Raw genomic sequence first — 22,933 nt, forward strand, 5'->3', positions numbered from 1 at the left:
GCTTATCATCACGTTATGTTTATCGACACGTGATTGGGCTGTAACGCTTACAGTTAGCTCTTCAATCAACGACTGAACGCGGCGAGGCTGAATTGCAGCCTCACTCCGCGGGTGGTGTTTGATTCACATTCGCCTTAACGCGGCCTTGACGTCATGACTAATGGTGATTTTTCCAATCTGGGACATTGGACAGCGGTCTGGGATATTTTTGGTGGGCCCTCAAGAAACAACATCAATCACATCAAGCAGAAGTCTATGAGGTCATTGTCATTGACTTTTCTTTCAGGTCAACCCGCGATTGATCGTCAGGGAAATGGCAGGCCAGGTCCCAGATAAAATGCCATGAAAAGCAAATTATTTTCCCTTGATTAATCGAATTGTGGAATTTCGGGAATGCTTGGTATCCGCTGCACTGTTGATCAACACTGCAGTCTCCAGCCACACCAACAAGAGTCCAACAACAACAAAGTGGTGACGTCAACGCCACAGTGATAGACCGTGATAGACCCAGAAGGTAGATCCAGACCTATGGTGGGCCCAAAAGCTACTTCTAGCAAATCTATATGCATCCATGCGCGATGGTCCATGGAAAGCTCCCAATGCAGCAATATCATGATCCACAAATGGCAACTATGGCCAACTATGGGCAAGTATCACCACCTTAATACTTGCTAGTCTTCCCAGGTCGGACATTTCTGTTTCTACCCTAATCCCCCGTTCCCTACCTTCTCGGTCTATCATGACGTCTCTCACTTGTCTTACTCGCCAAGCTGAGCTGAAAGCAGTCCCCCTTCACATGCCTACCCTTGCTTTTGCCAACGGAAAACTTGTTTCCTCTTCTCCTCCACTCCTCTATCGTGATCCTTTTTATGAGGCCATTCCCGCTCTTCTCCGAGGAATTTCCTATCTCAATACATCCTCTTTGATACCCAATCCCCAGACCTCATACCTCTTATTACTGAAATAATCATAATCATTTTTTTTAAAAACGTCACCTATACAAACAAACACCTATATAGTCACACTTGGTTGAGAACCATACCACCGTCGCGATGGTGTCTCAAGTTGTCAATCGTCCAACTGACAAGACGATGAAGGAGAAGGACATCAACCAGAAGCTGCAGTTATACGGAATCCTCACTGGTAAGTCGAGTCTCCTATATTGCTAAGCTCCATCTCCTTGGGAATACCCTCGCTAATCAGGCCACCACAGCTTTCCAGAATGGCAAGGTCCCATCGAATGACCAGATTGATGTCGCGCTCAACAGCTTCATGAACAAGGAGTTCATGAGGAATCCGTCCAGGAAGCTCTCTCCGGAAGGACAGGTCTTGGTGCAGGATTTCCGCAAGGTGGTCGAGCAAGCCAAGAACCTCATCCTCACCAAGAACGATGGCAATCTTCTTCAGGACTTTGTCTGGCAGACACAGAACCTAGATGTCAATGCCAAGGCACCCGGTGCGCCAGTCGATAGGGACTCGGCGAAGCAGCACGGCAACGAGGTTGCAGAGGGTCTTCGAACCCTGGGAACGCTAGTCATCTCAAACGGACAGTTCCGTAAGCTCTGTAAGTTATAATCCGCGCCAACTTTGGCAATCCATATACTAATTTATTTAAGTGAGCGATGCTACCGTTCTCCTCCGCGAGATGGCTGGCGACGCAGCTACCAAGACCGCCGGCAAGGTTGCCCCATCCCAAGAGCAGCTCGACCAAATTGACCAGCCTGCTGCGGACAACACTTGGCACGAGACCCCCGACTTGTCAGCTAGCAAACTCAAGGGCCAATTTAAGTCCGCGGTTAACAAGAACAAGCCTCTTTCCAAGCAGGATGTTCAGGAGGCTGCTGGTGACGCTGCGCAGGCTGCACACCCCAGCGGGTCTCGCGATCCGGAAGATGTCGCGAGACTCGCGGCTTACGATCGCCAGCAGGGCGAGTACTCTGGCGTTGATGCTACTTCGGGAGCTCAGCAGGGCATAGACACGCTGCGCAACCGCGCCTCTGAGAACATCCCTGAGGAGACGAAGGACAGGGCTCGCCAGACGAAGGAGGTTACCAAGGAGAAGACAAAACAATACCTCCAATCCAAGATGCCCGAGGAGCGCCGCGAGCAGACCATCTGGAGATTGAAGAAGATGATAGTTGAGATCCAGGGACACCCTGACTACAATTCTGCCATAAACACTCTGCTCACTCTTGCCGAGACCTACGCTGGCCACGCAAGCACCGTCGGCCAGCAGGCAGCCGGCACCGCCAAGGGCGTCCATTCAAACAACACCCTCCAGAATGCCGAGGCTGATCTCAAGGAGCTCATCGAGCGCTTCGCCAACTACACTTCTACGGACGACCTTTTCGACTCCATCAATGCCGTCTACAAGGACGCCGACCGCGATCCCGAGCTCAAGAACTGGTTCAGGAGCATGAACAGGTACATCCGCAAGTGCCTCCAGCAGCAGGGTTACGTCCTCGAGGACGCCGCCACCCGTGAGTGGAATCAGCTGCACGACCAGGGCAACTTCCTCCTGCGTGACCGCTACAAGAACCACACCGACCGCGTGCTCGACGAGATCAAGTTCCTCGCCGACCAGTTCGAGAACGACAAGATGAACAAGCAGTTCGCCCAGTCATGCCAGAAGCTCTTCACCGACCTAGGCAACGACGAGAACGGCAAGCCGACCTTCAAGCCCCACCTCGTCAAGGACCTGAGCGAGGTCATCATCCCCGAGATCTTCGAGAACGTGCGGTACGTCCCGATCCCGCGCATCGAGTACTCGGACCCCATGTTCGACGTCGTCATCGAGAACCTGGTGATCGAGAGCGACAACCTGATGCCCAACGCCGTCGAGTTCGCCAGCGACAACTACTTCCGCTGGGGCCGCAAGGGCATCGCCAACCGCAACAAGAACGCGGTGATGATCTCCGTGACGGGCGTGCAGATGGATCTCCGCGACGTCAGCTTCTACGTGAAGAAGAAGTCCGGGTTCCCCTCGCTGTCGGACATCGGTATCGCCGACATCCTGCTCCACGGCTCGGGCTTCAGCTTCAAGCTCCGCGTCTCGACCGCCGACGCCACGGACCGCCAGAACTTCTTCAAGGTCGACCGCGTCGACGTCGACGTGCAGAACTTCGACATCAAGCTCAAGAAGTCAAGGCACAAGCTCCTCTTCGGCCTCGTCAAGCCCATCATGCTCAAGGTCATGCGTCCCGCGCTCCAAAAAATCCTCGGGAAACTCATCAAAGACAAATTCAACGAGCTCGACCAAATGGCCTTCTCCATCAAGCAAGAAGCCGACAAGGCCGCGCAAGAAGCAAAGAGCGACCCCTCCCAGGCCCAGAACATCTACCAACGCTACGCCACCGCCGCGCAGAACAAGTTCACCAAGGGCAAGAAGAAGACCGAAGCCGTTGCCGCCGACAAGAAGACCAACCTCGCAATGACACAGCATGATTCCATCTTCCCCAACGTCCACCTCCCAGGCGGCATCTCCACCAAGGCGACAGAGTACCGCGACCTCGCCACCAAGGGCGTCAAGTGGGAAAGCCCAATCTTCAGCATCGGCTCAGCAGGCCGCACCACCTCCCTCCCCGGCCTCGGTAAAGTAAGCCGTCGCCAGCACGAGACCACGCAAGGCGGCCTCCGCGACCGCGACGAGGTGCTAGGCGCTGGCGCTGTTGGCGCCGGCGTCGGTGGTGTGGGTGGTGCGACGGCGGCGCATTACGTCCAGACTGAGCCGGCGTACGTGCCTGTCACCCATGTTGCACCTGTGACCACCACTGCTGTACCTGTGACGACGACGGAGGTGCCGTATACGAATGGTAACGGCGCGGCGTTTGGGAAGCAGGCGGATCAGGCGTTTAATAAGGCGGATGGGATGTACTCGTCGACGGGGACGCTGTTGGGGAGGGGGAACCCGGTGTTGGCGGGGTTGGCGCCGGCGGATAAGTTTTAAAAGGGGGGTGTTTGATGGGTGATGGGTGATCTCGCCTGATGTCGTTTTGTTGTCTATGATACCACGCGTGCTAAGGGGTAATGGTGGATGGTGTATTCTGTATTATTCTTTGTTGTAGGAAAGGTGGTTAGGTTGTATGAATTGTTTTTGTGGTCGATCTATTGACAAAATTGTCGCGCATATAATTTAAATATATTGAAAATCAACTCAACTCATTAAATCAAATAATTACTCGGATTTAAACCACATCCATGCCCTGCCTCTGGTGCGATGAATCAAGTGTGCTTTCATTATTATTACGTGGAAAATGCCTAGGTTGTTTGTGTATACTTATTCTTATAAGCCGAATCACAGTTTGCGAGAAAAAATACAGGTCTTCAAAAATGAATATAAAATTCCCAATATCCATAAGATGTGCCCCAAAATCCCACGCCAAAAACGACCCGCACCCTATTCTAAAACCGAAACCAAACTATCCTCCTCCCTCCATCAAAAAATGAATTCGATCTATCGCCACGCATACACCCATGCACGCTTCCTTCCTTCCAGACAACCTCCTCTCTCCCTCTTATCATCTCCACCGCCCTTTCCTGCTCTCCCCTCTTCAAGAAACGCGCACAATTCGGATATCTTATACGATAGATAGGTAGGTAGATGAAGATAAATGGTAGATGGTAGATAGATGATAAGATGGTAGATAAATAGATGAATAAATAGCGTATTCGCAGATGATTCGTTTGTGCGTCATATATATATACGTTTTTCTCGTGAAAAGCGTAGAAAGCAGCCGGCCATTTGCTTGGTTGCGTTGTGTAGATACGTCTGCGTGGTTGCAGACATATATATAATAGTTAGTAGCACATGACCGTGTATGGCAACACGGTCTGTGTGGGAGGAGGTCCGTAGTTGTGCCGCCCACTGGCTGGATCTCGTGCCGTGGTATTTGTCGTGGTCGCTGGTATTCCCAGCAGCGACCTTGATTTCCTCGCCGCAACACCCCCCGCGGCACGTCATAGTATCGCAACACCTTCGTTGGCCGATCACAGAAATCCACTCTCAGCAAGCACCCTAACAATCTTCTCATCCTCCCTCTCCCTCGGCTCAACCTGCAGAGACCTCTCATACATCTCATGCACATCCCCGGCGGCCTGCATATTACTCAAAATATACTCCTGCAGCTCCGGCACGGCCTGGAGAGGGTAGGGCACGTTCTGGTATTGCTGGATATCTCTGATGACTTCTGCGGTCTTTGCGCGCTTGGCGAAGTTGATGAGGGCGGATTTCTTGATGATGGAGGGGATGCCGTCTTCGATGAAGGTTAGGTCTGTTAGGTAGACGCCTGCAGAGATGTTAGTTAGTACATTGGCTATTTATTTTCTAGGGAAGGGGGGATAGAAGCTACGCACCGAAAAACGGAATACACGGCGGGTTCGCAAGATGCAGGCTCTCGCGGTACTCGCCAAAGTTCTTGGTACTCCCCATCAGCTTACGCATCTGCTCGAGCACCGTGATGGTGCGCGCCGGGATCTGATCCCAGGTGCGCTTCAGGCGATGGATGGGTGCTGTGCCCAGGGCGGAGATGATGGATGTTAGGGTTGAGTAGTTATTTAGTCCGCGGCATTTCTATTTTACCATTAGCAGCCATTCATACAAGAGGGATAGGAGAGAAACAGGGGGAGAGGCGGAGACAAGCAAAAGGAAGAAACATACATCAGCCACAGAAACAAAATGCTTCACCACCACAACCCTCTTCTTCACATCCTGCTGCGTCAAAATCATCTCCGCCACCCAATTCGTCAACTGATTCGAGTGCAAAATCAACAACTTCACATTCGGCGCCGGCTCCGGGTCTCCCTCCCCGACCTTCTTCTGCCAAGTCTTATTCAGACACTCGGTGGGCTTGATGCGTCCATACAGCTTTGACTCGATGATTGTCAGCTGTCTAGCGAACTCCGTGACGTCGATGTCGAGGAACTTGAGCTTGCGCATGTTCTTCGGCATGATTGGCGCGGGTGTGGATTGGTTCATTGTCAACACCAAGCGCTTGGCTGGTGCATCCTGGCCGCGCAGCCGCTGCTCGAGGACAACCATGAGAGGCCCGGAACCCATCGTCTCAGTCGTCTTGACGGTGTCGCGAGCGAAGGTGTAGACGTCAGAAATAAGCTGCATAGTCTCCTTACTCTGATCCTCCATCCAGAAGTTATCGAACCAACTCTTCAAGATATTAACAACACGGAAGCGGATGGGCTTCTGCTTCCTATCTCTCCAGGTGTCGAAGTCGGCTTGGGCGAGGCCCTCGGGGGGTTGGATCTGGAATCTCTTGACGAGGTGCTCGAAGAGTTCGCGGGCGGAGGTGAAGGAGCGGTAGGTAAGGAGGAATGTGCCATTGAAGCTGGAATCCAACTTATCGTGACGAGTCAGCTGTTCCACGAGCGCGAGGAGCGTTCCACCCTTTAGTGCCGGTGGTTGTAGTTTCGTATCATAAAGGAGGTCTTGCTCGTAATCCAACGCCAGGAAATCAGGCGTCTCGTCCACCTCCCTCGGCCTGACGATTGCAGACGGAGGAGGTGCCGGTTCCTCACCAAAGAACTTCTTGACCTTGGAGTTATCGCCCATACGGTAGTTGCCCGAAGCTGGGTCGATCGGGTCAGCTGGCGGTGGCTGTGGCGCGATGGGGGGTCCACGGGGTGGATTAGGCGTCTGGCGCGACTCGGTACGCTGATGGATCCTATCGTAGCCTCCCTGGCTGTCTACGCGACGCTGGCTCTGCGGCCGCAGATCGTCCTGGAGCGTCGATTGTACTTGTTCACCTAGGAGCTGGAGCGAGAACCCGATATGCGAAGCGTTCGTCTCGAGCTGGCGCGTGCTGTTGCGCACATAAGTAATTCTATCTTCCAGACTCTCCCCGCGGACCTCCGCCCACTCGTCTCCAAGGGGCCCAGCGACGGCTTGGCACCCGAGGACGAGGTCGGAGATGTTGTCGTAGAGATTTTGCTTGTATGTGGTGAAATCCAGTAATTGCGGGTTCTGGAACCCGGTTCCGAGGGAGGAGAGGTTGATGGATTCGATGGTTGAGACGAAGGGCCTGAACATCTCGAGGACTTTGCCGGCGGCGGCGCAGATGGCGTTGCCGATGAGTTCGTGTCTGTAGGGCGTGATGATCTTCTCTGTGACGACGAGGTGCTCCTCGAGCTTGCGGATGCTGGAGATAAGCCCGCGCTTCAGGTCGTCCATCCGCTCCAGGAGTTTGGCATCGAGGGTAGCTGTTGGCTCCAGGGCGGCTTCATCCTCGTCCAGGAAGTTCGATGTCATTGGATCCCGCGAGCCCAGACCGTTATTCTGCCAACTCCCTCCTGCCGCGCTACCGATGACAAAACCGGGGAATAGCCTTGGGATATCCTCTCCGCGTTGCTGCCTCGCCACCTCCACGTAGCTGAAGACACCCTGTAAAACACCATCTGCTTCTTGCAGACACTTCTGATACGACTCCGGTGTTGGGTAGTCCGCAGCAGCGATATGGGAAGAGATAACAAGCTTTGAGAATTTCGACATCATATCCCTGAAATGGGGGTATAAGGCCTTATTTGTAGATATAATAGAAGGCTGGCCAGAATGGTTATCCGTTGTGCCAGACCCCGCAGCCAGGAGAAGTCGCAGGTGATCCGAGATATCCTCTGCCCTGCGGACGTACTCTGATCGTTGTCCATTATTAATAGCTTCCTTGTACTGGTTGACAGCAAGCTTCATGTTGACAACGAGCCTGTTCCATGTCAAAGGAGCTGCCACGCCGTCATCGAAGAAGGATCGAGGCACATTCGCTGCCTGTACTGGGCCGCCCGTCGGGCTCGTGAAAGAGGTTGTCGATGCGCCAGCCACTGGCAGCACACTCGACGAAGAGTTCCCAAACATATTCGAGGTATAAAACTGATCACTCCGTTGCTGTGCGTTCGGTAATGCGCCGTTAATCGATTCCATAGACATCGCCGGTGATATCCCCTCCGAGCCATAAGACCTCCGCTTTCGGGGCTAAAAATTGCAAAAGTTAGCATCTTAAAAAATAATACATATCCGTAAAATGGGAGTAGCATGTCTGCACATACCAAAGACCCCGTAGAAGTCCTCATAATCGACTCCCCATCCAACTCCGACGCCGAGTTCCCCTCCGACTCATACTCCTCCTCCTCCATAAACGCGCCCTGCGCCATCATCTCCTGCGGCGGCCTCGTCCTCTCCGGGAGCGCGACATTCATGCGATCGCGCGGCCCATTCTCCGTCGCCGACGAGGGACTCTCCAGCGGCAACTCCATGCTGCTCTCCCCCGTCATCGTATTGTAGTAGAACAGCCTTCCATCCGGCGTCGCCTGGGGAATCCAAAAGTCCGCTCGCGCCTTGCTATTATGGTTGTTATTATTATCCCCACCGCTGCTCGCGAAGCCCTCAATAGGCAGCTGCTGCGCGGTGTGATCGCGGTCAGCCTCGCCGCCGTCGTCGAGCGGTCCGTACTGATCATCGTACATCTCGTCGCCATCGAGGTCATCGTCCTCTCCATCATCGTGGTGGCGGTCCTCGAGCACGTCTTCGGGATTCGAAAGCACCTGGCAGTAGTTACTGGGGAACCAGCCACGCACCCCATTAATAACCCCATCCCACCACCCGCTCTCGAGCTGCGTGATGACCTGAATGACATCGCCCTCGTGAAAACTCAGGCTCGTCCGGTCATCCGCCTCATAGTCGTACAGCGCCCGCACATACATGACGGACTGTTGCTGCTGTTGTTGTTGTTGTTGGGGAGCGGCGTTGGCCGCGGCGCCGGAGTATGCGTGGTGTGTGGGCGAGTTGCGGCGGTACGCAGACTGGTGTGCTGCTTGTGACCCCGCGAAGTTGGCGTGGTGGCCCGAGGAGGAGGGAAATGCGACGGCTCTGCCAGTCGTGTGGGAAGCGTCGTCGGCGGCGTGTCGTTGGCTCGAGAATGGTGCTGGCTGTGGCGTCTGCGTCATGAGCATCGTGCTGATGCCGGTGTTGAGTTGAGGGGTTTGGCGGAGGGGGGCGGGAGCGAGCGTGGGGATTGAATGTGTGCAATCTCGCGGGAGGCGGATGTTTCGTGCGCGCACGCTCGTCGCAGCAGCAGAGCCAGTGCGGTGCGGAGCGGCGGGAGCAGCGCTGGGCTGGGCGGGCGGGGAGGTTTTGCGAAGTTTCGAGTCAGGGTACGAGGATGTTCAGTTCAAAGGGGTCCAGTTGCGAGGTTTTTGTTCGCGGGGAGAGCGGTCGATTGAGATGGAGGGAGTGCGATACGGAAATGTGACTGGTCCGTCTGGAGGCTCGGGCGGGTAGACGTTGTGCGGGCGATTCGCGCTGATTCGATGGCGGTCGCCTTCAAGGACTCTAGGACATCGGGGAATGGAGCGTCGCCGACCGTCGAGAGAGCTCACAACGGTACCTAATTGGGAGCGGGGGGCAAAGACGGAAGGGTTATTGGTTTTGTTCGGCGGGCGGTTGTTTGTTGGGGGGATATGTTATGTTGTCGCCGGGGATGGAGGGGGGTTTTTCTGGTGGCCTAAGATTATGGGGAAAAAGAGGAGCAGTTGGTTGAGGGAAAAGGGAGGTTCGTGAATCGCTGATTTGCGCCGAAATGGTGGAGAGGCTGGAGGGATATGGTGGAGTGCGACAAGTCCCCCAGCACACCGGGACGGCTCGAATAGCAAGACAGGCAGGAGGAAAAACACAAGCCAACCCGCTGTTGCCTTCAACCAGTTCTTTCTTTCAGATGCTATTTTTTTTCTCACTTAATAGTTGACCGGTAAACAAATAATAGTATTTTGGAAAATAGCAACCGAGGCAATAAAAAAGAGGCACGATATATCACAATGCGTAGATAAATAAATAATGCGATAAATGCGATATTGGTGGTGGTGGTGTGGTGAATGGAGGGGACCGAGGGACCGGCGGGCGGGTGGCGGCGAGGGTGAGGGGAAGACGGGGGCAGTGTAAGGGTCGAGCGTAGATACTGCAATCGATAATTGATAATTAATGCCTTCACAGATCTCCTCAATTCACTTGGTCTCGATCTTGGTCTCAGTCTCAGTCTCGGTCTGGGTCTCGGTCTGGGTCTCGGTCTGGGTCTCGGTCTCGGTCTCAAGTCTCAGTCTTTATTGATTAGGGGAGAGGGGGAAAATGATTATATTTCGCATCAAATAGCCCGTGATTTGCCTATACATAGATAGATAGACAGGCACCGAAAATACCGATATTCCTATCCGTCTTTTCTTCCTTTTTCCCTTCTGCCACGCGAGGTGACATTGTTGCAAGGGGCCCTGGGACGGATAAAGGTGAGGTGCGGCAGTATACTGGCTCTACGGTACGGGTACGCTGTTACTCGGATCGGTTTGACTGGGACGGACGGGGTTCTTGCCGGCTATCGTGAGACTTCCAACACTGCTCGGACATGAATGAATAATTGAAGCAGATGGCTGAAGTGTATGGTTTGAGAAGATGAGCGGATGGATGGGAGGGAGGGAGGGAGGGTGAATAGAATGCGTGATATGGGTAGAAGGGAGAAGGGAGAGCCAGAGTGATGGGTAAGTACAGTATATAGCCATACAGTGCGCATATATACCACTATGTCTCTCACAATATTCGACACGTCTCTCTCGCCATGGAACATATTCCTTTTACCATGCTTCTGTCTTTTGCCTGTCTTTGTAGAGTCGTCTCGTGTCAGCCATCCGACGACAAGTGAGCGAGACACCCTCATCATATATCATGGCACACTGCAACTCCCAAGTACGTGCCGCTCAACCATCGTCGCGGTATCAAGAAAGAAAGATGTCGGACATATAAGCACATCACCACATGCGCAGCACATGCGAACCTCGATGATCCCCCCTCCTCCCCCTCCTCCCCCCTCTCATAAAAAAACCCGTGGCTTAATCTGGAAGGCACAACAGAAAACAAACAAATATGTCGGGATCCTGGAGTGATATGTAACGGGTCAGATATTGGGAACAGATAATTATACATGCATGGTATTATATGGTAGTTAAATAGGCGTGCTGTGATTGGGGGAACACTGGGAAATTGACCAAAATAAAACGTTTGGACCAGCAGCAGTGAGCAGCAACGCCCAAAGCGCAGCGCAGACCAGACCGCCACCACCGCTGTCAGCAAAGCCACTCCCACTCCCACTCCCTTGCTGCCCGGCCTTTGGTGGAGGGGCAACACCAGCCCCCTTTTTTTTACGCGTTTCCACAACACACTGTAACTTTGCTTGCTTTTTTCAAAATCTACCCAACGTGCTGTGCCTGTATCAGACAGTGGCTCGCCTCCCTCTACTCGACTCCATGATATGCCACAAGCCACAAACTAAACCCCATCATGCAGGCCACTAAGGCACGGCGATGTAGGTACGTGTATATCGCCCGGGCGCATTTCGTCACACCGTTTCTTTTGGCTGCTGCCCCCCGAGCAAAGCCCAGCTGAACACCGCTGTAGCGTGCAGGTACAGCGGTTTGTTGGTGCTTGCTTGGATGAGCGTTGTGTTGATGGGCGAGAACGAGGGATGGTGGTGGGTGGAGGTACACCGGTCGGTACATGGCCGGGGCCTGGCATGAGGGAAGGAATGAACAGCAAACGAACGGAGGCACGGAGGCACGGAATACGGCGGGGAGGGGGAGGGGCCAGAGCCAAATCTGTCCCACCTAGAAGTGAGACAGCAACAAGACTCTCTCCCACTCGGAGTCCCATCCCACTCCCGAATTTCGGGCGGGACGGGACAAGGGAGCGGAGAGAGAAAAAAAAAAAAGACAGAAAATACTGAGAAAATACTGGGGGGAGAAAGTGGAATAATAGCTGCTGTGCTGGGAATAATGAAATATTAATTGGGAGTTTTTATGGGAATTATGGGAATAATAATGAAATAATAACGGGGGGGTAGGGGGGTTGTTATGCTATGTTGTGTTGATGCTAGGGAGAGGGGGTGGAGCAGAAGAGCGAGGCGAGGGGGAAACCGATCCCCCGCCCGCGCGATGTGGTGCTGGCTGGCTTGGTGGGCTTGGTGGTTGCTGGCACCGTCGTGCTGGGTTTTTGGGAGTGGATGGGAGTGGGGTCGGTCGGTCGGATAGTGGGAAAGGGAAGTACTGGCGTGCATAGAGTGACATGTGGTTTACTAGAATAGTGTCTGGGAGATGGATAGATGCATGTATGGAGAGTGCGCATCTCGAGAGTGCTTTTGGGAAGTACCCAGACGGTAGTGCGGGCAGTGGGGAGGGGAGGGGGGAGGTGGGAGGGGAGGGGGGAGGTGGGAGGGGAGGGGGGTGAGCAAGATGAAAAACACATGGGATGGGATGGGCGGCGGGGACGGATGAGACCCATTTCCCATTTCCCAATCCCATTGCCATCATTTCACACCCCTCCAAGTACTTATAATTACTCCCACCTTTCTCGTACCCCCGCTCCCTCTTCGCGACCGTAACGATGTTAAGTGATGTGAGACACCCAGATGCCCGTAGTGGGCTGGCTGACCTGAGGGGGGAATAAATGCGCCGAAGAGGATACCGTAGCGTGCCGGAGAGGGGAGGGGCGGAGGGGGTTATAGTGCTGTGGCACAGTGCTGGGCGGCGGACGGTACGGCGGTTGTGGTCAGACACCAGAACAAACCCCACCCTGCTCGCCCTACTTGACTCTGTGCGTGCATGTTATAGTGAGTTGTGAGTGAGAGTGGGAGTGTGTGTGTACTGTACTTGGGTACGGGATGATGAGGATTGAGGGGAGGATTAAGATGACTGAGCTGGATGTATGTATGCACTGTGCTCGTACACCAACGGCAGCAGACGCGACGAGGACACCTTTCCTTAAGACGCGTGTGCTTGTGTATGCGTGTAAGCAGTGCGATGGGAGAGAGGGATGCACGATTACCGTTGGGTATAGTGGGATAGTTACAAACAGAACAGAGAGACACAAACAAATGACGGAGAGACATGGTGTTGTAATAGTATTTAGTAGTAGTAGATTAGTACTAATAGCAATAGTAGAGACAGACGGAGTAAGCAATCAGTCACGGGGATCACGGACATCACGGGCGTCACATTCCCTTTCCCGAAAGTTACCCGTACTCTAGTGGTAGTAGTAGGATAGCTAGATTTCACTATGCTGGTGGGATATGATGGATGATGGGTGATGGATGATGGATGGAGAGAGATGAGGGTCATCCGGGCACACCGTAATCCCCGGTCGCTCAGTCAGTAGTAGTCTGTGGCATCGTATGATATGCTTCGTATGTTAATGTTAGAGAAACAGTACAAGCTCACCTTCACAAATACCACACACCCAGCAAGTACCCTGCCCACTACACGGTACTCTCTCTACGGTAAGCTACTTGCTTCTTGCTTGCCTGCTCACGCTGCTTGCCTTCCCTTGCCTTGCCCTCAAATTGCGGGTCTTCCATTTCGGCTTCCCCCTTCCCCCTCCCCCTCCCCTCCCACCACCACCTCCCCACTTTCCCAGTCCAGATGTGCAGATGCACTAAAATACATCTTGCCCTGTCCGCCCCACCCTTCGCCCACCTCTCCTAAGGGGGGATAGTGTGGTTAGCTGGTCTTCCCTTCCCCCTCCACTCTCCACTCTGCCTCACTTTTTCCCTCTCTTTTGCTCACGTTACTCTTGCTATTTTGACTATTTTGACTATTTTGACTACTACGGTAGACCATATACTCGCGTATGGTTAACAAAGTACTCTTTCTACCCCCCCCCCCTTACCCCCCTACCCCTCCCTTGTATCCGCCCCTCTTTCTTTCCTGCTTCCTTACTACTACTAGAGTGCATCGTCGACTACTACTAACTACTACTACCCGGCCACACGGTACTACGGATCCCCCGGCCATACCGCCAGCAGGGAGAGAGGAGATGCAGAGATGCAGAGATGCAGAGATGCACGCTTTGCAAGGTACATACATACATGCATACGGGATTGTACGGTATTTGTATATTTGTACTTCACCGCTGGGTACTTGGGATGGAGTAGTAGTGGGAGTAGGGAGTAGAGGGGGAACAAGTAGTAGAGGGGGTAGAAGTAGTGGAGGGGGGAGAGTAGAGGGGAGAGCAGAGAGGGGGGTTACAGAGAGTACTACGGAGAAAAGTACCACCACTACCACCAGCCATCGCATCGCATCCCATCTCCATCTCCATCTCGCATCCCTGACAACATCCTCCCCGTCGCCGTGTGATACTGATACTACTACTATTACCGACTACTAGTGAATTATGTACTCTATTATAGCGGGTGAATCCATCCCCCTCCACTCTCCCTCCTCCTCCCCTCCCTCCTCCACTCATTTTCTCGCCCTGTTGTAATGTGTGTATTTCTGTATTTGCGTGAATGAGGGAGGTACTCGTCTGTTCTACTATATATACTGTGCTCTACTAGTCTGCTGCTCTGCTACTGTGCTCTCCTACTCTAGTACTATACTCTCCCACTCTCCTACTCACTCTCTCTACTCTCTACTACTAAACTCTACTCTACTCTACTCTACTCTACTCTACTCTACTCTTCTCCTCTACTACTCTACTCTACTCCTCGGCTACTCTACTCTACTCTATAATCTACGTGTACTGCCTCTGTGTTGTCTCCTGTTGCCTCCTCCTCCCCTCCTCCTCTTCCTGAATTATACATATTATACACTCTGTGTACTTTCGCCGTGTGCCCTTGTGCTGTGTTGTGTTGTGTTGTGTTGTGTGCACAAGATCAATATGATCAACTACTGCCACTACTACTCCCGAATCTAAAAAGGTACCTCTCTAACACTACTCTAATACCACCCAAATATACTGTCCCCTACCTCCAACCCCATGTACCTCGCCTCGCCTCACCACGTACCTCCCCACGTACGTACCCATCTCTAGATTGTACCTTCTCACCCTTCTCACCCACCACACCCACTTTCCCGTCCATCTCCCATCTCCCCAACCCACACCCACTAACCCGCCAACCACACACATCCAACCCCCCCCCCCCAAAGTCCACTCCAGGCCAACGAACTAAAATCCACCTCCGCTCCCTCGCACCTCCCACCTCCCCTTACCAAACTTTCCTTCCCTTCTCTCCCCCTCCTTCTTCTCCTACTTCATTCTTCTACTTCCCCCCCTCCCTCCCTCCCCCTCATCTACACAAAAACATCATCATCATCATTCATCCTCTCCTCCACCCCTCATTATCATCATCTTAACGGCACTTTGTTACTTTGCCTATCTACTCCATCAATTTATTATACCCTCTTCAACAGACAATACTCTCACGCTCACGCGACCGTGATACCCCCTTCAACACTCACACTCGAACAACCACAACGAAACCCCGTCGCCCACACAAATCCTCGAATCTCTCGCGACAGAGACCCCTCCATATAGGAATACACCCATATCCATCACAGAAATCGATGATTAAAAACAATAAAGGAATGACAAACATACACCAACAGAAATCCTTCACACTTTAAACGACACGCCTCAGCTCGCGTTCCGAGACGATATTCAACCATCGTCTTGAAGGGTAGCATACCATCACAGTCATGCCTGCCACCGCTCTGAATCCCATCGCGGCTTCCCCTGCCGCGGCCCGGAAGTCCTCGCTCGTCCCAGAAAAGAAGTACAAATGCCAGTTCTGCAATCGCGCCTTCAGCAGGAGCGAACACCGCAGCAGGCACGAAAGATCTCGTTAGTTTTCCTCCCTCCTCCCCCTACCCCCCCTCCCCCTTCCCCCCTCTCACCGCTTACCAAACCCACAACACCCCCCCCACATGCCACCTCCCCCCGCGACTACTCTCTCACCCGCCTCTCACCTACTTTCTATCATGCAAAGCTAACTGATTTTTTATCCCAGACACCAAAGAACGCCCGTTCAAATGCCTGAAGTGCAGGAGTACATTTGTCCGTAGAGATTTACTGCTCCGACATGACCGAACGGTCCATGCCAAGGACGGTGGGATCCCCCTCCACAGCGACGTGAAGCGTAGAAAGGCACCGACGAAGTCGACTATTGCTATCGACACCTCCGCCCTTGAGCAGATCGAGGCAAGCAGCGATGGCATGGTGGACCTCGAGACGGCGGCGATGCTGATGACCGATTTGCACCACAAGGCGACGGTGGCGATGCGAAATGCGGGTGTTGGACCCTTCGAACAAGGACCTGGAATGGCCTTCGCCGGAAATGGTTCTTCCCTCATGGAGCCGTCAGTCACCTATCCTTCCGGTGCGATCTCCCTGCCTCAAGTGCAGTGGGATGCGTTTATGCCACAGTCTGGAGCAGACCGTGGCGCGCACTCGATCTCATCCAGCGTCTCCGGCTCTCAAGATTCACAACGGTCGTTCACCAGCACCAGTACTGCCCAGCCCAGCCGTCTCGGTCAGATGCACAGTCACTCGGCGTCCGCATGCAATGGACTGGTACCGGCGCTGCAGGCCATGATCGACTCGCTTCCACCGACCGCCTCCGCGACTCCCAGACAGGCATCGCCTCACGATTCTCCCCGACCAGCCGGCCAACTGCAGCCTCCAAAGGCCCCTCAAGTGCTGGACGAAGAGCAGCGCACCGCGATCCTCGACAACATCCGCAATGCCGATAGCGAACGCGCCCTCGTGGAGACCTTCCGTCTGCCCAACCTGACCTCGCTGAATAGGTATCTGTCGACGTACTTCACCCTCTTCCACCACCACCTGCCGTTCCTGCACCCAGCATCCTTCCGCCCAACCAAAGTCTCGCCCCCGCTCCTCTTGGCCGTCCTGTCCATCGGTGCGCTGTACGCGTTTGACCAAGAGCAGGCTTACATGCTGCACATCGGCGCGAAGCTGCTTGTCAACCAGTTCCTCCAGAACAAGGAGAACTTCAGCTCAAGAAAGTGCCCTCTGTGGACGATGCAGAGCACTTTGCTAAATATGGTGTTTACCAGCTGGAGCGGTGATGCGAAGGGACTGGAGTGGGCTTGTTCGATCAAGAGTCTGCTCGCCAACATGGTTGCCGGAAACCGCTACGAACTGAAGCTGCGCACAGAGGCCCGTGAAGGCGCTCAACCTTCAAGAGCTGAATGGGTTGAGGATGAGGGCTGCAGGCGCACGTACTATGCGGTCTACATCTTTTTCGGTCTTCTCACGCTGACTTACAACCACACGCCAGCCATTGGCTTCAACGAGTTCGAGGACCTTCAACTGCCGTCAACAGAGTCTCTGTGGAATCTCAATGTCAACGACGATGCCTCGTGGCACGAGCACCTTATGGAATCGCATGTCCCTTCGTTCATGGAGGCGCACGACAACCTCTTCCAGGGAGAATCATTACGCTACAGCGCTTTCGCTACTAGAGTGATGATCAACGCCCTCTTCCTGGAGGTCTGGTACCACAAGCGCAGCCCCGAGGCCCTTCAAGACGTCGTCACCGAGTACAAGCTTCGCCTCGCTCTGGAGACCTGGGAGAAATCTCTGCCACTCTGCGACTCGGAGCACGTTACGGTTTCGCTGAGCGCGCCGCACAAGGGACACCCGCTAATCTTCAACGCCCTTGCCATGTTCCGCAACGCCCGCGCCCGCCTCGAGGTCGATCTCAAGTCGATACAGGAAGCTCTTAGATACCACGATTCGTACGAAGTTGCAGCCGCAATGTCCAACGCCCGAAGCAAGGTGAAGCGCTCTAGCGAGATGATCAAGGTCATCCAGGAGTGCTTCAACTGCCTCGAGATTGCTGCGCTTCAGGGTATCCGCTGGGTCGCCCGAACCTCGGCCACCAACTGGAGCATCGAGCATCCGCTTTGCGGTCTAGATCTGATGGTCATCCTCAGTCTCTGGCTGTATCGTCTGGAACATGACGAGGAGCCCGCGACCGAGGAGGAACTGGCGATGTACAACAAGGTCCGCAACCTTTTTGACGACGACTCATTGGATGTCTACGACTCAAAGCTCAGCTCGGCTGTTGCTCGTATTTGGGGTGGTATGCTTGATGAGGTTGTCGTTTGGGGGTAAGTTTTATTCCTGCAATCTATATTAAAGTGCCGTTACTAACATTCTACTAGTATCTCTCGTCTCATGGGAGAGTCGTTTCAATTACATTCACAGGCCCTCGTCGGGTACGAAGATGACATTGAGGCTTCATCCAACGTTTCGACCCCCTCAATGATCTCTCAGGGCGCCGAGGACAACGACGACAGCATCTACTGATTTCCTATTTTCCTTATCATTTCCTATCATCTATCTCTCTGTTGGAACTAGAAGTGCTTTTCACAAATTTCGGGTGGGGCAATGGAGCGGGGTCTGGGTTATTCTGGGGATCAAACAAACGGTCCTGGGGTGTGCCTGGCTGGCTTGGAATGGGAAAGCCCGTTGAAATCTCTTTTTCCTTTGTCGTTCTTGCATACAGCGGTCATATATCTTGCGCGTTTTCCGGCATTTTCCTTTTGCTTTTTTCCCTGGGGTTTTTTTGGGCTATACAAAGGACAGGCTTTTGGGGGTGGGAAATTATATGGGGGAAATCACACTTTCTCGAAATACGCCAACCACACCTCTTTCCGGCTATTAATATCTCACACATATTTGGCTGGTTCCAGCTATGTTCGTTTTTATGCCCTACTGGTTTCTGGATTTTGCGTTTGGGGGTGGGGGTGGGGGCTGGACACTATAATTAATGGCCTCTTGTTTTTCGTCTCTCTATTATCTCCTCTTGGTCGATTTTGTTGTCGATTTTGCTTTTTCAGATACCTTGTTCGTATATTATCCTTTTCCTAACAAGCTTTTTTGCTGTGCGTTAGTTTCTGCGTTGTTACTGCGTTTGTTTGGTACCTGGCATGGATAGGATGGGCTTGCTATGCTGCGATGCGCTGTCGGTCAGGGATTCGAGGGGATGTCTAGTGTAAAGATAGTGGATCATTTTGTGCCTTTAGCATTTGATAGTTTTTGGAATCTCAAGCATGCGGTTTTTCCCTCTTCACACCTGACTATATGCAGATGAAAATGTGATGTTGTGCTGTTATGTCTTGGTTGTTTAAAAAGTTGAAATGGGGGCGGTGAGCTGTGAGCTTGGGCGAGAATGTGAGAACCCTTGCTTGTGCTTTAGTCTGCATGTACGTGTGTATGCACCATGCAGGCACCTTGTATTGTATGCACCATATATGTATGTAGTGTAATATCTGTCAATTATGTATTTTCGGACCTAGGCCATCACCTCACCTCACCTCACATCACCTCACCTCACAATCACAGTTTTTTGTGCAACTCCCTTCCTCACCTCCCCCCGACCGATCCATCATGCGGCTAGGAAGTAGCATGCAGCTAACCGTAGATACGATATACCTGTCCTTCCTGCTGTGGCACGCAAAACGGGATGGGCGTGCATCCCCATGCATCATCCCCGTCCCGTGTGTCTTTTTTGTTTTACACCAAGCCGAGGTGAGGTGATGTGAGGGTTCAGCTTGTTTGGGGGTCAATTGATTTGGGAATGTCTCGGAAGGATTTGAGTTTTTGTGTACACACCTCCCCCTTTTTGGTGGCGAATGAAATAAACTGTTTTTTTTCTTACTGTGATGGGTGAGAGGATTTGGGGGGGGGGGGGTTCTGGACAGGTGAATGGGAGAGAACGGGACGGGGCGGCGGTGGGCGGTCCGGCGGTAGGTATATGTGGGGGAAGCTGTTTTGTTCACCGCTCGGGGTACTATTGCATCCCCATGCCTGCCGACGACCCCACACCCCGCTGTCCCCGGTAGGATACATAGGCAGGTCTGGCCCGGGGGGTCTGGCGGTGGTATACGGTATACCATGCAAACTGCAATTGTCGGCAGTAGAGAGGGGAGGGGGAGAGACGGAATTGGAATTCCCATAGCCCAGCTTATCCTAATCCCATATCCCACACTAACCCATCACAATCCCAATCCCAAATCCCCCGCGCCACCCTCCTCGCCGCCGCCACCTCTACCGCGGGGGGCAAACAATCATGGAAAGGCCATCCATCCCAACGATAACGACCGTAGATGCATAAGTCCCGTATAACAGTGAGACTATTTTTTATCCTTTTTGTTTGACGGGGGGGGATAGGCCCGTCTTTGGGCCGCGTCGGGGCGGACGAGACGGCGCGGATGGCTGGGCGGGAGGGTGGATGGCGGGTGTACGGGTGAGTGCATGAGGTGGTGTGAGGGAGGGCTGTAAGGGGTAAACGGGGAGGGGAGACAGGTGGGGGGTTAGTTGGTAGCACGGAGAGCGTTGGAAAATAGGAGATCTGTTGGTGTTGGGTTTGGGCGTGCTGTTTGGGGATGAGGGGCTGGAGAGGGTTATATGGTGGGTTGAATAGGTGGTTTGCGAACTACTCGTATGTGGTTTCTGGGATGGGGGGGTATACGTCTAGTCTTGCTTCATTTTCTTAAATAGCTGGCTCGGCGTTGTGTAAGGGCGGTTGGTGGGAAGGGGTGTTATCACTTTTGTAAACTGGAATCACCAATCACCAATCACCCCTATCCCACTCCCACCACAAAGAAGAATGAGCATGAAAGGGGTATCTATTTATCTATTAATTAAGCTTCACCACCACCACCACCACAGTAACCATTATAAATCCAATCCTACTCTTACTCCTCATCATCATCATACCCCCCCTCCACCTCTGCCCATCCCGCCCCCCATCTTCTCCCTCCCTCCTCACCACCCATCCTCAAATCCCTCGCCCCCTCCCCCTCCCTCCAGCACCTCACCAAGAAATCATCCCCAACAGTGACCAGCTCACCCCCCCGCGTCCACGTCAGCGCGCCTACCTCCCTATCATGTCCGCGCACAAGGGGGGTTCCGTTGGTGTAGATAGGGATATCATCAGCGACTCTAGGGGCATCACTATGTGTTCGCAGAGGCGGGAGTTGCGGTTGCCCATCATCGGACTCGATATCCAACGCCGCCGAACTGGGAGCAGCACCCGCACCACGATGATACCGCTCATCAGTAGGAAACAAGATGGTACACCCATCACTACTCCCCACCGCCAGCATCTCCGCCTTCCCCTCCCTCGCCTCGCGAAGGGCTGACTTGACATAGAAAGACGTAACATGCAGTTTCTTATGCCTAAACCCATACAGCGGACCCAACCCCTCCTGCTCCCTCGCTAACGCATGTCTGCGCGGCGGATTCCTCGATGCTAGATCCGGTGCGCGCCCGAGAATGAGATGTGCCATCGAGTATGCGTACACGGTGTTATCCTTGCATAAGGAGTAGAGCCTACCCCCATCGCCGCTGATGTTCAGCGAGCTGACCCCGAAGTGCCGCCACTGGCTGTGGCTCCGCGGGAGAGCCGTGGAGGATATGGCAGTAGGAGGGCGGCGAGGGCGCTGGAGTGAGCGGATGTCCCAGAGCTTGACGGTAGCATTAGATTCGGAGGCCGTGAGAAGAAGGTGCTCGTGCCCTGCTGGGAGGAAGGTGAGTGCTGTGATGGAGACGTCGCCTGCGCGCCCTGGGATCTCGCCGCGGGTTGGGCCGTCGGTGGAGGTGAGAGGGGGCAGGGAGCGGGAAGGGGCGGCGGAGCGGTGGGCTTGGTAGATGCCGTTTATTGCGGCGCCGTAGTTTAATCTGGAGGGAGGGGCGGGTTGGAGGGGGTTGTCGAGGGGGTCGAGGGGGATTTGGATGCTTTGAACGGGGCCTTCCATGCCTTTGCATCGGAGGTCCCAGATCTGGACACTGCCGTCTCGGCTGGATGTTGCGAGGACGCTATTGTTGGCTGCGCCGGGTTGGAAGCGGACTTGTTTGAGGGAGGCGGTGTGGTTGCTGAGGACTGATATTGTTGTTTGGGTGGCCATATCGATTACTCTGGAGGTTTGGTCGCCGGAGGCGGTTGCGATGAGGGAATCATCTTGGGAGAAACACATGTCGATGATGGCATTGGAATGCGGCCGAAAGGAAACGTAGATGTCTTTGAAAGCAGGTTGGCTCTCCTTTGCAGATTCCAGTATCCGTATGCGGCCTTCCTCGTCGCCGACAGCCATTAGGGAGTTTGCTAGTCAAGAGGATTAGCAGGCGAAACGTCGATAATCAAGGGGGACTTACTGTTGCAGCTTGCTACACAAAAAGGTATGCAGCGGTCGGGCCCCTCTATACTACTGCAGAAATGTGTGTCTGCAGGGCGAGAATAGAACGACGCAGTTTCATCTTGCCAGTCTGAACTCAAAATTAGCTTGCACCCGCGTAGAAGGTTGGATTGCATACCAGAAATAGGAGAACTAGTGTCATGCCGACGCGAAGGTATTGAACCATGCCGTGAGCGGAGTAAGTTGCCTGCCAGTCCCCGAGAAGCTGCCCTTCGGATTGGCAGTGCATAGCGCCCTATACTTGGCTCCTCACTAATTGTACACCTGGGAGCATCGTCGTCGTAGTCTAGATGTGTGGATAGTTCGCAGGTGGATCTTTCAAAGCCCTCAGCGGCAAAACTAGAAAAATAGCCATATTCTGGTGTCATATCCCCCACATGGCTGCTAAATGGGTCGTCACATGGAGAGTTTTTCTCTGACAAGGTCGGTTCAGGAGTATGTAGAAGTTTCCGCCTCTTCATATCTCGAGTAAATGAAATTGGGCTATTTTCTTGGTCCGCAATCGTGTTGAGTGGTCGGATGGGACTTGACTGTACGCCCCTTCGATTGTTCGCCGGTGCGGTTACATCAAAGAGAATCCTCCTCGATGATCCTGCTGCACTGGGGCCATGGGACCTTGGAGTAAAGAATCGAGTAAACTTTCGAGGCGTTATTGATGTCAGTCGTTTCTCTTTCGAGCTGCTCTCCCCTTGAGGCGCCATTGTGCAGAGTCTGCTTCTTTCGTTTTTATGTTGTAGACAAAGTTTCCTTTGTTTATTCGAGATGGGTAATATATTATTCTTCGATATGTCGAGGACAAGGAGAGGTCGGGCTGGTGGAGGTGATTGGAGGCGATTTCAAACATGAATCCAAGACGCGCAGGGTCCCCTAATTGCTAAGTGCTACGCGTCGAAGCTTCTTG

General features: G+C 53.5%; 4 protein-coding genes across 4 annotated transcripts; 2 read left to right on the forward strand and 2 right to left on the reverse strand.

The window, feature by feature from the left end:
* Positions 1 to 12: 12 nt before the first annotated feature.
* On the forward strand, positions 13 to 4,185 carry LIG4_1 (DNA ligase (ATP)). The gene is made up of 3 exons (XM_018271472.2): positions 13 to 1,143; positions 1,214 to 1,564; positions 1,617 to 4,185. Exons 1-3 carry the CDS (start codon positions 1,053 to 1,055, stop codon positions 3,944 to 3,946), a joined length of 2,772 nt encoding a protein of 923 aa, XP_018133835.1. The 5' UTR covers positions 13 to 1,052; the 3' UTR covers positions 3,947 to 4,185.
* Positions 4,186 to 4,220: 35 nt separating this feature from the next.
* Positions 4,221 to 10,006, reverse strand: VE01_01958 (uncharacterized protein). The gene is made up of 4 exons (XM_018271473.2): positions 8,047 to 10,006; positions 5,657 to 7,972; positions 5,353 to 5,569; positions 4,221 to 5,285 (listed from the first exon to the last, which is right to left on the reverse strand). Exons 1-4 carry the CDS (start codon positions 8,947 to 8,949, stop codon positions 4,987 to 4,989), a joined length of 3,735 nt encoding a protein of 1,244 aa, XP_018133830.1. The 5' UTR covers positions 8,950 to 10,006; the 3' UTR covers positions 4,221 to 4,986.
* A 5,023-nt stretch (positions 10,007 to 15,029) lies between these two features.
* On the forward strand, positions 15,030 to 18,987 carry VE01_01959 (uncharacterized protein). The gene is made up of 3 exons (XM_018271474.2): positions 15,030 to 15,649; positions 15,816 to 17,940; positions 17,995 to 18,987. The coding sequence occupies exons 1-3, from the start codon at positions 15,505 to 15,507 to the stop codon at positions 18,137 to 18,139; spliced, it is 2,415 nt and encodes an 804-aa protein (XP_018133831.1). The 5' UTR covers positions 15,030 to 15,504; the 3' UTR covers positions 18,140 to 18,987.
* A 1,545-nt stretch (positions 18,988 to 20,532) lies between these two features.
* On the reverse strand, positions 20,533 to 22,904 carry VE01_01960 (uncharacterized protein; the record flags this gene model as incomplete). Its single annotated transcript, XM_018271475.2, has 3 exons — positions 22,151 to 22,904; positions 21,992 to 22,102; positions 20,533 to 21,941 (listed from the first exon to the last, which is right to left on the reverse strand). The coding sequence occupies exons 1-3, from the start codon at positions 22,731 to 22,733 to the stop codon at positions 20,533 to 20,535; spliced, it is 2,103 nt and encodes a 700-aa protein (XP_018133693.1). The 5' UTR covers positions 22,734 to 22,904.
* Positions 22,905 to 22,933: the final 29 nt, after the last annotated feature.

The sequence above is a fragment of the Pseudogymnoascus verrucosus genome (genome assembly GCF_001662655.1).
Source record: "Pseudogymnoascus verrucosus strain UAMH 10579 unplaced genomic scaffold scaffold_5, whole genome shotgun sequence".
Lineage (NCBI taxonomy): Eukaryota > Fungi > Ascomycota > Leotiomycetes > Thelebolales > Thelebolaceae > Pseudogymnoascus > Pseudogymnoascus verrucosus.

Bases quoted from the DNA above. Each gene is read 5' to 3' on its own strand.
- VE01_01958 (XM_018271473.2), bottom strand. From the start codon at position 8,949: ATGCTCATGACGCAGACGCCACAGCCAGCACCATTCTCGAGCCAACGA. The intron at 7,973-8,046 runs GTATGTGCAGAC...TGCAATTTTTAG, and splicing joins GGACTTCTACGGGGTCTTTG to CCCCGAAAGCGGAGGTCTTA. The intron at 5,286-5,352 runs GTGCGTAGCTTC...ACATCTCTGCAG, and splicing joins GCCGTGTATTCCGTTTTTCG to GCGTCTACCTAACAGACCTA.
- VE01_01959 (XM_018271474.2), top strand. From the start codon at position 15,505: ATGCCTGCCACCGCTCTGAATCCCATCGCGGCTTCCCCTGCCGCGGCC. The intron at 15,650-15,815 runs GTTAGTTTTCCT...TTTTTATCCCAG, and splicing joins CAGCAGGCACGAAAGATCTC to ACACCAAAGAACGCCCGTTC. The intron at 17,941-17,994 runs GTAAGTTTTATT...ACATTCTACTAG, and splicing joins GATGAGGTTGTCGTTTGGGG to TATCTCTCGTCTCATGGGAG.
- LIG4_1 (XM_018271472.2), top strand. From the start codon at position 1,053: ATGGTGTCTCAAGTTGTCAATCGTCCAACTGACAAGACGATGAAGGAG. The intron at 1,144-1,213 runs GTAAGTCGAGTC...AGGCCACCACAG, and splicing joins GTTATACGGAATCCTCACTG to CTTTCCAGAATGGCAAGGTC. The intron at 1,565-1,616 runs GTAAGTTATAAT...AATTTATTTAAG, and splicing joins CGGACAGTTCCGTAAGCTCT to TGAGCGATGCTACCGTTCTC.